A 17,739-nucleotide genomic window follows, 5' to 3' on the forward strand; every position below is an offset into this window, starting at 1 on the left:
GAGCTGGCCCCATAGACACCTTTTGCATTGCACCTGCAGATGCCCAGGCGTGCGCAGGATGGGGGGAGGACAAATGCCTTCCTAGCTGCTCTGAGGACCCCCTTTCCATCTCCCTCCTTAGCATGGATGCTGCCCAGCAGATCAATCCATGACATCTTTAAGTATCAGTTTCTCTTTGCAGGACGTTCTTGAAAGCATTCCCGCTGATGGGAGAGACGCAAGAGCGGGAGCGGGTGCTGATTCATTTCTCCCGGAGATACTGCCAGTGCAACCCAGAGGAGAGCACGTCTGAAGGTACCGCTTTCTTTCCCTGGCTCTAGTGTCCATTGCACACTTACAGTGCACCTGTGTCACAGAGTCTGAGTGTAAAACCAGCCATCCACAGCCGGATCTGAATAGCACCCACTGGGCAGGCAAGGCTGCAGCTTCTCCCTTTCTCTGGGATCCTGCCCTGCTGATTATCTCTGCCGTCGTGGTTTAACCTCAGCCGGCAACTGAGCAATAATAACAATAATGATAAAAGACTATACAAAGCAAGTGATGCACAGTACAATTGCTCACCACCCACCGACCGATGCCCAGCCAGTCCCCGAGCAGCGGCCCCCCCGGCCAGCTTTCCCCAGTTTATGTACTGAGCATGACGTCCCATGGTATGGAATGTCCCTTTGGCCAGTTTGGCTGTGCCCCCTCCCAGCTTCTTGTGCGCCTCCAGCCTGCTCAGTCGGCAGAGCATGGGAAGCTGAAAAGTCCTTGACTAGTGTAAGCACTACTGAGCAACAACTAAAACATCGGGTGTGTTATCAACATTATTCTCATACTAAATCCAAAACACAGCACTGTACCAGCTGCTAGGAAGGAAATTAACTCTATCCCTGCTGAAACCAGGACACCTGCCCTGGGAGGGACTGGGGACACCGGGTGCTGTACAGATCACCCAAGAGAGCCAGATGAGTCCCCTCAGGATCTGAGGGTCTGAGCGTGGGCTCCCAGGAAGCCTTGTCCTCTCAAGTGCACGTGAGCTGTGCTGAAAACAAGCTCCTCAGCTGTAGCCTGGATGAGTGGCCATGCTTTGCCCAGCACCAGGGGAGGTGGTGAGTGGTTCTCAGGGGTTGCAAATTACTGCAATTGTGGCTTGCAAAGTGGTTGCTGGCAGTGGGCAAATGAGTGGCTGGTGCTGGCTCAGCCCAAGACCTTGTCCACTGAATGGAAGAAGATATTTCCATGCAGATTGAGGAATGCTCTTGGCTTGCCACACACAGGCATTGTGTTCTTTGCATCTACAACTGCAGCAGGAGAAAGCACAGCTGGGTAAAATTCTGGGCTCAGTGGAGTTGCAGATTTTGTTAGCTACTTTCAGCCCCTCCTCGTTTTTTTTTTTAAGCAGATATAGTTGCTTCTGGCATTTTTAAATGGGAAAGGTCATTCCTGGTACACATGTGCACATGCACACGTCCAGACATGAGCATGTCTGTGTTCGCACTTACATGAATGCCTGTTTACACACCTGTTTACAGGCATCTAGAAATGCCCCCATGGGTGGAGATCAGGCTGTTGACCTGACAGCAGTGCCAGTTATTCCTCCTCCATCCCTTCAGCCTGCAATATGCCACTTGTGTCTTAGAGCTCCTGCTTGTCTCCATCTTGCAGGCTTCCCAAATAGCAGCAGTGCCTAGTGTCACTTGAACCCTCCCGTCCCTGTGCCAAGCTAACTGGACACAAGTTGTTCTCAAAACAGAATGACCTCTTTGCTTTTATCAGTGATATTCCAATAAAGTACAAGTTTAGATTTCTTTTCCCTGTGTTTGCGTGATGTTCTCTCCCACTGATCCAAAGAGGACCTTCCCCTGCAAAGGGTCCTCCACCTGCAGACATTAAGCTGCAGGCTGAATTTTCAGCAGCAGTCCCCAGCTGAAATATCCGAAATGCCAAGTCCTGACCCCTCTTCAACACCTCCCCCTGGAAGTGATCCCCAACCATATTGCATCCACCCCCACTCCTACAGACAAGGGTCTTGGGACCCTTTCTCCCCTTCTGGTCCTCAGGTGTCTAACACCCACTGTGAGGGCATGCACACACCAACTTGAGCGGAGGCTGAGCTGGAGCACAGAGGGTCAGATCTCCAACTCCATCCCACACCCTTCAGCATGAGGGTGTTTGGAGGGCAGTGACTAGTCAAACAAAATGCAAGCTTTGCCATGGCAACATGGGTTACAAAGCTGCTGATGGAGCCACGCTACAGCAACTGTTCAGAAGAGAAATTAAATCCCAGTTCTGAACACTCTGCAAGAAGGTGCCTGCTAATGCAAACACAAATGAAGCCAGAAAGTTAAACTCTTCCATAACTGCATGGCCCTCGGTGGAGATGTCACTGCTGCTGGTAGGACCTCTTTTAAAAATGTTACACTCCTGAACAGTACAGAACTATTAAGAGTAGGAAAACTGGATCTGAAACACATTACTGCTGCTGCTGTCGTGACCTATTCATTAACATTTAGGGCCACAGCATTGCCTGTGATGGTGGCAGCACATTTCACAAGGCTGGGCAGGACCACTTACTGCAGACCAAATGTAAACTGAATGAGTCCCAAGCAGGACAGAGCTGCACTCAGTACTGGAATTGAATGGGGCTTGAAAAATACAATTGTAATCCAAGTACTACTTGAAGCTGATGCAACGGAGGGAAGCAAAATGGCTCCTTCAGGTCACATCTTTTGCAGATACTGCAAAAGCATGGACTAGATGCGTGGCAATTTGAGCTATTGCAAGCTCTTTCTTCAGGAAGCAGTCCCTTCTTGTTGCACCCAGCCTAAACTTGCAAAGGATGTTCCACCAAGATGAAATTTGAACCACTGTGTTTTATCTAGATTTCTAAAGAAACACCTCTGGCTGTGATCGTCTATTGGCATAGAGGCATGATAGAATCAAGGCAGTTTTGTCTGGAGATGATCAGGTGGCTGAGAAGGTCTTAAAGCCCTCTAAGACAATTCAGGGTATTGCTACATGCTGACTCAATAACTCCTCCATTGATGGAGACATGGCTGTTGCAACACCAAGGGTCACTTCAGCCTGTATGATGGGATGCTGCAGATGAGGGTGGTGGAAGCTCTGACCTGCTGACCACTGAGTGGGGTGGCTGGTTTTTCTCCAAGAGAGTGGTGTCTTGGACACATTATTAGTGCTTTCCTGCACTGATGAAGCCCAGACATGGAAGAACGATATGGTTGTGTTGTGACACTGTGTGAGGCGAGAGAAAAAGTGAATGCAGCTGAGCAAAGCAACAGCAAGAGAATAGCAGGTTTTGGGACACCAGCTCCACCTTGGGGCCATGTGGGACATGATTTACCTGACCAAAGTGCTACAGTAAAGCCAGGTGAAGATGTCAGCCCAGAACCTCCCACAGAGACTCCAAAATATGCACTGGGGAGGCACATTGTCCTAAGCCCAAAGCTGCTTCTTGTGAAAGTGAGCTCATGCGCTCAGTTGCCTTCATCCTGGGCTCGTGTGTTTCGTTGCCTTTACCTGGCAGTGTTTAGAGCTTGGCCTTGAACATGGGGTGCTCAGGGCTTGTCATTAGTCCACACAAACGGTGCCTTTGTTTAGTGGCTGACCGGGATGGAGACGGGCCACAGCTGGCTCTCTGTGACTGCACATCTACCCCCACATGAAAAGACCAGTGTCACTTCCCCAGCCAGGCCTGGGGGTAAGTCACAGCCTGACCCTAGGGCATCAATTCACAGAGCAGCATGCACAAGGGAAATAAGACAGGAGCATCATGTCACGTCTGGCTTGGTCTGTGGAGCAGCCCGTCTGTGTGAGCACACCAACTCAGGCCAAGAGCAGGGCCAAAGACCAAGGCTGTAGTATTTCTGCCCCTGCCTCCCTCCTGGTGCTCTCTAGCTCTTTTGTGAGGTCCTTGCAAGGACCAGTTCATGTGCCAGTGTGCATTTGCATCTCACTGTTGTGAGGTGATGTGTGGAGACTAGTCTCTTGACCTTGAACAGCTTCAGGACACAGCATAGTTTTGAAATAACAGGAAGCCGCCAGGCTACCTGGTACAGAAGAGGGTGCTGTGCTGTCTCAAATGGAAGGGAACCTTCGTGTGAGTTTTATTGTCAGAGAGCCAAAAAAGCTGCACTCATTTGTAGTAATAATGTTTGTTGAACAACTCAAGAGCTTACAGGCTGCCTGGGAATGATGGCTAAAGTCCTCAGGATAAACCCCTGAGGTGACTGTGATCAACTGGGGGAAACTAGCTCTGTTTCCACGGTCTCTGCCCCATTCTGCAATGGCATTGCCACAAAATGGATATGGAGGAAGACTCAGTGGAAAGTCTGGTCTTTAGAAAGCCATTGACAAAACTGCTTTAAAGCCAATTACCTGGTGATCATTTCAGGAAAAGGTAAAGTTTGAAGGAAAAGAGGATTTTTTTTTTTTTTTAAACTGTCTTGTGCAGTTGAAAGAAACACATATTCTTTAAAGTCCCCAGACATAGCAACTAGCCTTGGTTTTGCAATGGGTGGACTGCCAAGACAGCGAACATCGAAACCGCATGGGAAGGGGAGTAATCATAGCCACCTGACTGTTGTGTGTTTCAGATGGGATTCATACGCTCACCTGTGCCCTGATGCTGCTAAACACAGACCTTCACGGCCACGTAAGTAGTACTCAGAGATGCATCCTTCCTTTTTTCCTTCCCAGTATAGAGTTCTGTCCCCTTATGCAGGATGTGTTGCTGGAAAATCGACATAAGTTGGCAGAGAATACTCTGACCAGCTCCAGGGGGAATTTTGGGTGCCAGGCCCAGACCTGGGGACAGTCCTCTTAGTGTCACTCCACACTCAAGCCAAAGGCATATCTCCTGCTGACATCAGTTATCTTATACGGGCACAGGCAACGCAGCTTTCTTCCCAGGACCTGTTGTATGCGTCAGACCTGTCCCAGGAGCTCTCATGGAGAGGTCTTCACTACCAGTCTCTGTGAAGCTGTCAAACAGCAGCACCATTGTGCTGCTATTTCTCGTGGTGCAGACACCTGAGGCTCCCCTCATCCCAGAAACTGCTGCAAGGGAGTCAGTAGTTTCATACAGGTCTAGATTTGATCTTTCCTTCCCAAAACACGAAGTAAGTCCCAGCTGTTCCTTTTCCCCCAAGATGTAACAGACAGACACTGGAGAGTTTCATATCAGAGAGGCCTCTGGACAAAGAGCAGGGTGAGCAGAGCTCAGTGCCCAAAGGTGTGGTTGGAAAAACAGCAGAGGCTGTTTCCTTTTAGAGGCTCTTTCAGGCGGCATAGGTTGGATTTGTTCCTAAAAGGTCAACCAGAGTGTAGAGAGGAGAGCGGAGTACGAGGAAAAATAACTGCAGAGGGGAGATGGGACTGGGCATAGGGGACAGCACTGGGACATTGTGTATCCTTGGAGACCCCTGCTGTGGCGTACATCTGGGAGCATGCATGGACTCTGCGCCCTGCTCAGTGCTGTGGAAGGCTGTAGGCACCATTGACCCAGATTTCCTCCCTGCTCTCCAGCCTTATGGCGCAGGCATAGAGCATGGCTGTGAGCCTCAGGGGGCTGTGCCCCCTTTACACGGGTAGAGGGGCTTCTCAAGTCTCGGGTCACCGAAGTACCTTCTTTCATGGCCCCTCTGAGAGCTCAGACCTGGAGCCACAGACTTCCCAGAACTTGTGTGAAGATGGAGGGGGCATGGGGGGACAGATGGCTTGTTATAGTAGCCTGTGCATGTGAAACCTACACACCCTTTTTCTTGCCCCACAGTCCCATGACTTCCAAGCTGTATCATCAGAGTCCTCTTCTGCCTCCAGCTGGTAACAATTTGTTGTGCATCTGCAGAGACTTGCCCTGATTTTCTCTTCACTAGCCTGTTAATGAGGGGACAGTAGGCCATAACCTAGCTCTTTTTTTGCATACTGGTTGATCATCACCTTTGAGAGGAGCCTTTTTCTGTGGGGGTGGGAAGAGGACACTACATGAGTGCTCTTCACTTACGATGGCAAAGATGCAAAGGCCACCAGCTTCACCGGTGCCATCCTGACAGTCCACCTGGGAGACCCTCCCCATCATTACAGCACAGATACTGCCTTCATGACAGTGGCAAGGTTTGAACACAGCAGTCAGTGAAGGGAATTACTGGTCTCAGCAAGACCATCCTTTCCAGATGTGCACTGTGGCCTGCACCAAGCTGGTTACAGCTGCTGCAGCCTCATCCTTTGGGGAACAGGCAGCCTATGACCAACGTTACACTGGCCACTGGGTCCATTCTCACCCACACGGCTGCCAGTGACGTGTCTAGGCAAAGTGTCTCTGCGCCCGGTGGGATCGCAGTGGGGACGGCTTCTAGGAGGGTCTCACACAGCATTCATCCTTGAGCCGAAATGGTTGGAGCCAAGGAAATATTTTCATCAAAGCATTTCCTGCAACAGCAAAAGCAGCGTTGTGGCAGAAGGCAAACTATGCAACTTCACTCCAAAATAATCTTATTTTGTCTAGTTTTTTTAATTAAAAAAAAATCAAAAATATGTCTCTGGGAAGATAGAAATTATTGAAAAGGCCAAAAAAACCCCTAAACCTCCAAAACCTTACTATTTCTATTTTTCATTGACAAGCTGGCTAGGAGGCCTGGTAAGAAGAAATGTTCTCATGCTATCTAGGCAAAGAAAAAATAGCTTTCTTTTGACCAGGTGTAGAAATGCCTGAGCTTTTCTTTGAAAAATCTTTTCTTTATTTTTCCGCATGTGTAACATTAATTTCTTCTTCTCCTTCTCCTCCTTTTTTTTTTCTTCCTTCTGCTCCTGGAACCTCTCTTTCTGCTCTTTAACCCTTTACCAGGTGGTAAGTGCAGTCATTCTAGTGTTTTGCTTTAAAGCACTGGCATTTGACTTGTTTTTTTCTGTGTTTAAAAAAAAAAAGGATTTTTGTTTGTCTGGATTCCTAAGTGGTTGTGCAGTGTCCTTCACTACTTAGCAACCCATTAGCAGCTGATATGCATCACATGAAATTCTCCTTGTGTCAAGAAACCTCCATAAACTGCAGTGTACCTGGGATTGTGTGACTTGATCTCTCACCCCTTTTTGTTAAAGATGCTGTCATGATATTGCATATCACTTTTTATTTTATTATTTCCTTTTTTAATATTGTGTGTGTGTGTGTTTCAGTGTTTTACTGTGCATTGCCATGGAATGGGAAAGTCTTTTGGTTAGGAAAGGGTGGTTGATGTGTCTCTGTAAAGGGGCAATTCCCTGCAGCGGTGTCTCTAGAATGGGCTAGTTCACCATTCCAGCAGTGACCATCTCATATACTGAGTCCAGGCTTAAAAGTAATGAGACTGGCTTTAAAACATGAGATTTGCACCTGGCCACATTGGAATTTTGCCTTAGTACTGTTGATTTTTTACCACAGGTGCACTCAGACCCCGTTTCCAAACTGTCCAGAAAACTTACAATCTTTAAAATGAGACACTCCATTTTCATAGAATCACCTGGAGTTGGTGTTTAAAAGCCAGCAGTCACCAACAAATGCTACAAGCCTTGTAGTATAATCCAGGTTGTTGCAACTCTCTACCTTGCTCTGCTGGTGCTGTTTGAGCTCCAGGAGATCTTATGACAAAGTACTCCTCTGCTCCATCTCTGCCCCTTGGAGACAAAGCTTTGGGATGTCTCCTTTTCAACCGTTAATGTTATCCCTCCTTGTTCAGAACTGCTGGCCATGGAAGGACAGTGACAACTCTGGAGCCCTCAGCATAAGAAAGACACAGACCTGTTGGAGCGGGTCCAGAAGAGGGCCATGAAAATGATCAGGGGGATGGAACACCTCTCCTATGAAGAAAGGCTGAGAGAGTTGGGGTTGTTCAGCCTAGAGAAGAGAAGGCTTTGGGGAGACCTTATTGCAGCCTGTCAGTACTTAAAGGGGGCTTATAAAAAAGATGGTGGCAAACTTTTTAGCAGGGCCTGTTGCGACAGGGCAAGGGGGAACGGCTTTAAACAAAAGGAGGGTAGAGTTAGACTAGATCTAGGGAAGAAATTTTTAATGCTGAGGGTGGTGAAGCACTGGCACGGGTTGCCCAGAGAGGTGGTGGATGCCCCATCCCTGGAAACATTCCAGGTCAGGTTGGACGGGGCTCTGAGCGACCTGATCTAGTTGAAGATGTCCCTGCCCACGGCAGGGGGGTTGGACTAGATGACCTTTAGAAGTCCCTTCCAACCCAAACTATTCTATGATTCTATGAACTCAACACCTATGCATCACCAGCACTCATGGTTGCATTTTGGAACTTTAGCAAAGCCCAGCTTCTGGAGTCACATTGTAATGTGACAAGCTTTAGCGTTTGTTTAAAAAGCAGGCCAGCAGCTCTCATGGCCACTGAACAAAGCTTGAAATGGGATCCCTGGCAGCTCCTAACTCCACATGTCGATCGCTATTAATCTTACAAATCCTGTGATATTCTCCTTACACCAAGCTTATGGTTTGGTGTTAGCAATATCGCTGTTAGTAGCACTGGGACAGCTGAAGAGCTCTGAGATCTGAGCAGCCACTGGCATCACCTGCAGTGACATCAGTCTGCCCACAACAGCTTTGCGTGGCCCAGGGGTCATTGGTACCCAAAGTTTGCGGGTTTGTTTCCTGCAGTGGGGTGATTTTGTTTCTGCAGCCTAGAACACATCCACTACCAGATCCCTTGGTCCACTCAGACCAATGACCCTCACTTCATGATGAAGCATAAATGTAGTGGTTTGGGTTTTTTCCTCTGAAGATGAGTATTTGGGAGAGGTCAAAAGAGCCTGAGTAAAAGCAGGGACTGCTAGGGGCATGATGCTCATGCTGGGGAGCTCACAGGAGATGTACTCCACTTACCACTTTGCAGCTGAGATGTTTGATGCCTGGGACCTTCAGCCCAGAAGCTCAAGTGGTTTAACACCTCACAGAGGGAGTGCTGGGGAGAGCACCCCAGATAGCCACCCTTCACGGCCTCTGGCCCCCAAGAACCTGCTTCTCCTCCTGGGGCTTTCACATGGCACCTACTTTTACCAGTGAGGATCCAGCTCCATACTCACTGGCCCAGCCTCCTGATGCTGGGACTTGGCAACAGCCAAGGAATGCTAGGCTACAGCCCAGAGTCTTCTGGAGGTGGATAGAGCATCCTAGACACTTCAGGAGATGGTCTGCGATCATCTTGGGTGAGTCAGCTCAGAGGCAGATGGCTGAGGCCCAGAGGAGGAAACTGTAAACAGGGGAGTTACACTGGGACGAAACAATGGGACGGCAGGATCAGCCCTGTCTACCCACCATTAGATCAATCTCATCCTTCCTAATTTATTCTTATGCACTCTAACCACTGTCGTGCACCTTGTCTCTGCATCTCTCCATTCTCATACACTGTCTGCACCCATCCACCTCTGTCCATCCATTCCCATACTGTCTGTACCCATTCATCTAACTATCCATTCCTTCTCATCTATTTAATCCACTGTTTGCTCACTCGCTCTCCATCCAAGCACACCATGGCGCTGGCTGATTGTCTGGCAGTGATTTCTCATGCTTTGCTGCATGGCCTGGAGCAAGCAAAGATGGGATGAAGTTCTTTTCTGCCAGGGGAACATATCAGGAATAGTAGCTATGTGTGGCTGTGAAGCAGCCTCGCTGGCTTGTTCTATTGCTGGTAAGTGACTGATGCACCACAAAAAAGCAAAATGCCCCCATCCGTGTGGCTGGCCAGAAATGAAGATACATCTCCCTACCCAGAGATCCCAGTTCAGCAAGGGACATAGAACATCTGAACACTGAGCTTTGAGTGTGCAGATACAGTCCCCTGAAGATTATGTCCACATGGGATGATCTTGCTGAATCAGCAAGATGGCCTACTGTGTCCCACTGTGCCCTCATAGTGGCCCTTTCCAGAGTTGTTCCTGGGATTCCCCATACTTGCTAAATACTGTTGCAGTGTGCGAAAGCTCAGGCATTCCCTGGTGCTGGTGCCATTGGTAATGAGGCACTTGTGATCACAGAACTGTTTCTTTGCAAGTGTTGATCAAGTGAAGCTGCGAAGTCCATGTCCTGGAGTGTTTTTTTGTTTTCTCTATTCAGCTGGTGTTGAGTTGGAGGCACTTGCAGGGCTTTGTATTTGAGTGGCTGGCTCTAGCCCATTTCTCAAAGCAGCAAGCTAAAATGTTAAGGTATTGTTGACTTGAGGTTGTATTGCATCTGAGCCACCCCAGCATCCTGTGCTCAATCCTACTGACAGGCAGCCTGAATCCTGCCCCTGACTCTGCAGTTCTTCGAGAACCTTGTCCAACAAGCTGATTCACAGTATGAGCATCCTTGCTGGAGCTTTCTCATCACCTCTTCTGGTAGTCAGAGAAAGTGTATGTTTTCATCCTTCTCAATTGCTCAGCAATTAGCTGCTTTTCCACAGCGTGGCTGCTGTCTCAGTTTGAGCTCAGAGATCTTCTTGCACAAGAGAAAGAGACAGATCACAGAATAAAAAAGAAGCCATCCCCTGGGATTAATATATGTCCTGGACGCAATATGCGAGAAACCCAAGGAAGGGCCTGCGAGGCTGGTAACTTTTGCCACTTTATCTCACTGTATCCACTCACTTCCTAAAATGTGTTGGCCTCTGCATCCATTGCTGGATCACTGCAGGCAGAAAGACCTGTGCTGTGCGCTCTGCTTTCCTGCCTCAAGGCAGGGGTAGAAGTAGTCACCTTCTCTCTGTGCAAAGTAATTTGGTCCCTCAAGGTCTCAGGCAACATACCTACCTCACCTCCAAACTCCCTCCCTCGTGGGGGTTTGTTGCTGCATTATTTTTATGCGCTCTCTCACCCTCCTTCCTTTCTCCATCCACATGCCATTGTGCTGCTGGCTTTTTTTTTTTTTTTTTTTTTTTGGCTGTAATTCACCAGCCAGCAAGTACACAAATCTCTCTTCCCTCTGCCGAAAAAAACTAGTATGTCTGCAGGATTCCCCACAGCCCTCCTGCGGCTAGTGTACCCACTGAGCACTAGCTGGCAGTAGCCTCTTCCTATGGGGTCCAGTTATGGGCATCAGCTGTGGGGCTCCCCTGTGAGAAAGCAAAGATGGCTAAGCCTCATGTTGTGCAGCACCGTGTCCCCAGGCACTGCAGATTTGTAACAGTGCTTTATTCCTCTTTTTCTTGATCTCTCAAGGGTGCCAGCTCATCTGGAGCTGGCACCGACAGGAGGCATAATTAAGAGTATCAGACAGAGCTGCTTAAAGGCAGCGCTGGCTCCCTGTGCAGCCAAAGAGATTGCTGATGCTTTCACTTGGGGAGAAGCCTCCAGGTCATCTGTTGTGTATGTTTGTGGGCAGGGGTTTCTGCTGTCAGTCTCTTTCAAGAGGTTATTTTCTTGCACAGAGGACACATCTTGCCCTGCAGGGCACCTCCTATATAATCTGCTGCAGCTTCTTCCCCTCCCAGTGACCCAGTGAGGCCCTTCTTCTTCCTCACTGAGTCCCTAAGCAGGGTCCTGGCTCTGCTGTTCTTGGCCATCCTCCCAGGTCCTCCTAGATGGCCACCCTGTCGATACCTTGATGCAAAGCCCACCCAGTGTCAGTGCTGTTAGGATCCTTAGGACCGCTGGTGGCGGCTTGTGCTCTCCTAACTCCATTGTCCACTCCATGTGATGTCACCACAGGGTCTGTCCTTGGGGACTTCACTCCAGGGTGCGAAGGCTGCAATACGACATGGCACTGGAGACACCTATCTTTCCTTTGTGGTATCAGACTCCTTTTTCTGAACCCTACAGTTCCCACTGACTCCTCCACACCTCTGCTCCAGTCCTTTGGAGAGGTAGGATTTCAGGGGGAGGCTTGGAAAAAGGCTGCCTGCCTCCAGCCCCTCAACCCTTCCAGGCTGAGAAAGTGAACTCACCTGGCTATGGTGAGGGCTAAAGGGTTTGGGAAGACGGATGCTACAGACTGATATCAGGGATACCAGATGACCTGGCAGCGTCAGCACCAAATAGTCTTGGCATTAGTTGTTGATGAGTGTGTTCCAGGTTGTGAGATTCTCTCGGTGTACATGTATTGCCCTCACATGCCACAGCACTCAAGTTCATGCAGTACCAGTAGCTGGATCATCTCTCTTCACAATGGCAATCAAAAATGACAGTTTCCGTGCAGGATGAGTCATTGCCCAATGCTGGCTGTCTTCAGATGCTGACACTGCATGCTCGCACAATTTCACACACAGCAGGCTTGGAGACGCATCCAGGCGTTGCAATTTCAAGGCAGTCTGAGTGCTTGTCTTCAGTTTTGAGACACAGGCCCTGTACCAGGACCAACCTGGAGACCAGAGGTGAGAACACTTAGAAAGTTTGGAGCAAGAGCTGGAGAGGTTATTTTCAGGTGTTTTATGTCCACCGTTAAAAAAAAAGAGGTCATTTGAAACGTTTGGGTGCTGGCATGAGCAAATAAAGCAAAGAGCCCAATAGAAAATCGGAGCAGAAGACCTTTCAGCTTTGAGCTCTTGGGGCGAACCCAGGCTTCACCACTACATATAAAATTGTTCTTTAAAAGACACTCTGATTAAAATAAAAACTCTCCAGAAGTTTAATGAGCTGCTTCTTTGCTTTACAGAATATTGGCAAAAAGATGTCGTGTCAACAGTTCATAGCAAACCTGGATGGGCTGAACGATGGGAAGGACTTTGCAAAGGATTTGCTGAAGGTAACAGTGGGATACTGTCATTATTATTGTAGTGCCACCTAGTCCTGCTGGGACGCTCTGAGTCCTTGAATCAGCATTTTCCAGTGCACAGTTGTTTCATTAGAAGAATTGTAACCCACATGGATAGCTTCTGCTAACTTGCAGTGAGCCACCAGAGGTCTCTTCCCTGGTGGTGTTTTAACCAGATTTGTGGCATATCTGCCTTCAGAGCATACCAGGCATCCCTCTCCCCCACGGTAGCTCTGTGATGCACCAGACAATGCACAGAACAAGGTACCCTCCACCCCAAAATATGACCATCTGGCACTGATACTTTTTCTCTGCCTTCACTTCCATGTAATTAGATGTAGTGCTCCAACACAACTAGTTCGGTACCATGGGATATTGGTTAAACACCCCAAAGTGAGTATTTTCTCCTTCCACGTGGTTTAACACCACCACTGTTGTCTGAACCTGCTGCAGGTCCAGCAGCCTGACCTGGATTTTGCTGTATGGAAGGAGGTTGAAATGACCAGTGCCACATGAGGGGTGTCACATCATGCTGTAAATGACATCCCCGCCTCCCAGCAGACCTCACCCTACCCCACCCCTCCGTATGGTCACGGCCACCTCCACATTCTGCTTTCCTAGCCCATTCCGGCTTCTTTCCCAGTGCCCCAGGGAAGCCACTGGAATTTTGCACAGGAGGAACTGAAAAAGCTGATCCCCAAGGTCATTCATCCCTCCCCTGCTTCTCAGGGCAGCGTTCAAGCCTCCACTGTCCCTTTCCCCTAGTCGAGACACTGAAGGTGTCTTGGCATACCCCAGAGTCTTCTACCATCTTTGTGTAGGCCAGGATTCACTCAACACAGGCACAGCACCCAGAATCAGTCGATAATGTCATATACAGGCTCCTGAGCAAGGCTGGCTGCCAGACCCCTCTGCGGCTGGTATGTCCAGTCCAATACCTATCGTGGCACATAGACAAAAAAGGGTCTAGCAGGACAGCAGTTGTCCTGCTCGCTGGTGAATACTTCTCCAGGACAGTTCAGCAAGGAAGGTATGTCTCCAAGAACACAGACAGGGTGTGAAGGAGGTGGTCTCCACAACCCAGACATGTCTTCCATGAGAGACACAGCTAATACCATGTTCTTGTTTCAGACACTATATAACTCTATCAAGAATGAGAAGCTGGAGTGGGCCATGTAAGTATATGTTAAGCATTTGAGAGATAGTGTGTCTTTCAAAGTAGCTGACAGGTCTTGAGTCATGTTTTTAGCCCCAGAACATTTCCTGCCAAGCTGTTAAGCACTGAAGTCCCTTCTGTAGGCAAGCTGGGTTTATTTATAGCTTAGACACAAAAGCAGACGGGGAGGTTGGTGGCAGTCCGTGGACACAGGGTCCACAGGCATGATCTAAAGGAAAGGAATGCCCTCTGTTTACTATTACACCTATAAAATGCTGGTCCCTCTCCAGGTGCTTCAGAGGTCTTTGCACAGGGAGCTCAAGATCTGGGGTTATTTTGGTCACTGAGACTTTCCATCTCCTCCACATGGTTTCTTCTGGAAATAGTATCGAATCACTCAGGTGGGAAGGGACCTTACGAGATCTCCAGTCCAGCTTCCTCCTCAAAGTATGGTCAACATTGAATTCAGACCAGGATGCTCAGGGCTTTGTTCAGTCTGATCCTGAAAACTTCCAAGGATACAGAACCCACAGCCCCTCTGGATTCATGAACAAATGCTTAATAATCCTGAGAGTGACATTTTTTTCTTATCCATTTGAAACTGCTGTTGTTTTGACTTATGCCCACTGTCTCTTGTCCTCCTGCCATGCACCATAGTGCAGAGCCTGGCTTTGTCCCCTCGATAACCTCCTCACACATATTGGAAGGCTGCCGTGAGGTTCCCCCAAAGCCATGTCTTCTCTAGGTTGAACAAGTCCAGTTCCCTAGTCACTTCTTACACTGCAAGTGCTCCAGCCCCCAGGCATCTTGGTGGCCTCTGTGAACCCTCTCCACCTTGTTGATGCCCTTTCCTGTGTTGTAGGCCCAGAGATGATGTAATGAGTGCCGAGTAGAGGAGGATGATCACTTCTCTTAGCCTCCTCACTGTGCCGCTGTTAGACAGCCCAGAGTGCTCTTGGCCTCTGTTTCTGCCAGGACACACCGGCTGGCTCCTGTTCATCCTGCTGTTCACCAGGAGCCCCAGGGCCTTTTCTGCAGAGTTGCTCCCCAGACAGTCAGCCCCGGCCAACCCTTCTGCAGGACCACTCCCCCCCAGTGCAGTACTGGGGTGCTGCATTTAGTGAGGCTCCTGTCCCTCTGAGCAGTGGCACTGTACCTCTCATTTTTACATCATCCACAAACTCGATGAGATGCACTCTGTCTCCTCCTCCAGGTCGTCATTTGTTACCCTGAAAGAAGTCTGGGAACAGCTAGCATGGTGGCCTCCATGACAGATTCACGCAGCACCTTCCTCAGCCCTTCTTCCTCTGCTCTGCCACCCAGCCCCTGCCCAGAGCACAGGCCAGGACCCTCAGTGAGGGGTGCGCTGTGCTCCCCAGCCCCAACACCTCCCCACCGCTGCTGTGGGGAAGCCCATGACAGACCTGGGGCCTTAAGCTAACACAGTGGATGTTTCTCTCTCCTCTCCTCTCCTCTCCTCTCCTCTCCTCTCCTCCTCCTTAGCCTTAGACCTCTCTTGTCTCCAGAGGATCGTGGGACAGAGCAGGACCTTCTGGGCCATTAGCTCCATCACCTGCTCTTCTCCTTGTATTGTCCTGTCCAGAAAAGTGTCTGGAAATGGTTTGGTCCTACCTCCCTCCCCAGCTACCTAGGTCAAGCTTTGCAAATCAGGAGCCTCCATTGCCAGCCATGCCCCGATGCCAGCAGTGCTCGCTGTGGACCGGTGTCTCCTTGGGGAGGGACACAGCCAGCCGGTGGCCCTGGAAGGGCAGTGGTTTCTTAGCGGGTCATGTAGCATCGATTTCACTTTAAAAATAATCTTGCATGGCATCTGTGTGAGAGGAAAGCAAGCAATGCCAGCTCTGCAGCAGCGGCCGGGTCGGTGGGTGGACGTAGTCGCGAGAGGGAGCTCTGTAGCTCCGCAGAAGGTGCTGGTGGGACGGTTTACGTAAGAGGAGTTCAGCAGAAGTGCATCTGCTGGCTGGATGTGGGCAGTGGCTACACAATGCCTGCCAGCACACGCTCCCTGTCTCAGGCACATCCGAGGGATGTCAGCGCCCTGGGGTCCCGCTGCAGCGGTGCAGCTCCAGTCAGCAGCAGCATCTAGCTCCCCTCCTGCCCTCCTCCACCCACCGTGCTTGTATCCTTGCACCCCCTCGTTCACCCCACACTGGCCTGGGACCTGCCTTGCTGCAGGGTGTCCTGCTTGGTTGCAGACGGACAGGCTGCAACACGAGAGACCTCTCAGCTCCTCTGCTGTGGGACAGACGCTCCCTGACATGGGGTACCTGGTTTTCTTTCAGAGACGTGGCACTGAGTCGTAACCTTGCCCAGGCAAGGCCCTCTTCTCCCTGCTTGCCTCTGCCTTCTGCCCTTGTCCATCCCAGGGAATGAAATGCCCTTGTTCACAAAGCCCAACCGGACAGGCAGGTATACGACCACCATCCCAGCAGCAAGCAGGAGCTCAGAGGGGTCCCTCTGGTGCAGCTCGGAGAACTGAGCCCCACTAACTCCCCACCCAGGCGTAGTGTCTGGGCTCTACCTAAGCCCCAGGACTCCTGTGGGTGCTGAGGGCTGAGAAATCATCCTTCTCTTCCAAGAGGTGTCTGATGCTTTGGCCATCTACTTGCTGCAGGTGGGGAAGTGTGGTATTTTACTGCTCACATCCCAGCTAGCGGATTCATCCCTGGGTCACTCCTCAGCTGAGGTTTGGTCCCAATCTAATCTGCAACCTAAGGTGACCACTCATACCATTTAGACATTGACATGTATCACACAGGGCAGAAATTCCCTGTTTGCTCTCCCTCCTTAATGTCCCAGGGACACTGGGAAATATCACTTCCCATAAAGTTCTAGTTTCTATGTGCCAGAGTAGGTTTTACTCCAAACAGGAAGAGGCAGGCTTGGTGGAGTCAGTGGATGCTTCCCTAAGCTGCTTAGCCCTTGCTGTCCAGGGTCCAGGACCAGGACATCTCTGAGGAGAAGCATTTTTTATAGAAATGACCAGCATTTCTTGCTCTCTGCTGGCCCCCCCTGAGGACGCAAATGGGGAGCTGACGTATAACCTATTCCAGGGTTTGTGGTTTTTTGATCAAGTGGCCCATCTCCCTAATGTCTGCAGAGCTTTTGTTCCTCAGAGATGCAAAGGATGTTCCTCAAGCCCCTTCAGTATCTAGGAGGCTGCAGGGGCTGCCTCTTAGGTTGAGAAACCCCAGTGATACCTGGTCTTCAGCAAAAGACCTCCTTAAGCTCTGATTTTAGGGCACAGAATTGGAGGCTCTCCCTGTGAAATGCTTGTAGTCCTCAGCAATGGTGTGTCTGCAGTTTCCTGGTGTTCAGACAAGCGCCCATTCCCTTACCTGTTCTGAGTAACTTCACAGTGGGACCACTGGGACAGTTACCTGCCACCCATGCTCCTCCCAGCTGTGTCCAGATCACCACCATTGGCACACTCTGCGTGTTACAGTCCCTGCGTCTCCTCTCATTTTCTTTCTCTGACTAGTCTTGTAATAAATAACTCTCTTTAAAACCAAAGCAGACAGGGCACACTGTGACCCAACCCACATGTCCTCCACTCAATCTCTTCTCTGACTTTGTTTCCAAGTGATGAGGACGAGTTGAGGAAATCACTCTCGGAGCTGGTAGATGACAAATTCGGAGCCAGTGCGAAGAAAGTGACAAGGATTGTTGACAGCAGCAACCCCTTCCTGGACATCCCCCAAGCACTGAATGCAGTCACCTACAAGCACGGTGTCCTCACGCGTAAAACCCATGCAGACATGGATGGGAAGAGAAGTACGTGTTAACGGGACAGGAGGAGATGTGCCCCAGGCAGTATCAGAGCCTTGCCCTAGCCTTCTCCCTGGCTCTCCTG

At 49.9% G+C, this 17,739-nt stretch overlaps 1 protein-coding gene across 1 annotated transcript in view; it reads left to right on the plus strand.

Moving 5' to 3' along the window:
• PSD2 (pleckstrin and Sec7 domain containing 2) overlaps window positions 1–17,739 on the plus strand; it is a 45,949-nt gene that overhangs the window by 15,630 nt on the left and 12,580 nt on the right. Inside the window, 5 exon segments of the mRNA XM_009322285.1 lie at window positions 182–294; window positions 4,596–4,654; window positions 12,611–12,700; window positions 13,841–13,884; window positions 17,470–17,660. Of these exon segments, the coding sequence (XP_009320560.1) occupies window positions 182–294; window positions 4,596–4,654; window positions 12,611–12,700; window positions 13,841–13,884; window positions 17,470–17,660 (497 nt within the window).

This window comes from Pygoscelis adeliae, unplaced genomic scaffold (genome assembly GCF_000699105.1).
Source record: "Pygoscelis adeliae isolate BGI_AS28 unplaced genomic scaffold, ASM69910v1 Scaffold514, whole genome shotgun sequence".
Taxonomy (NCBI): domain Eukaryota; kingdom Metazoa; phylum Chordata; class Aves; order Sphenisciformes; family Spheniscidae; genus Pygoscelis; species Pygoscelis adeliae.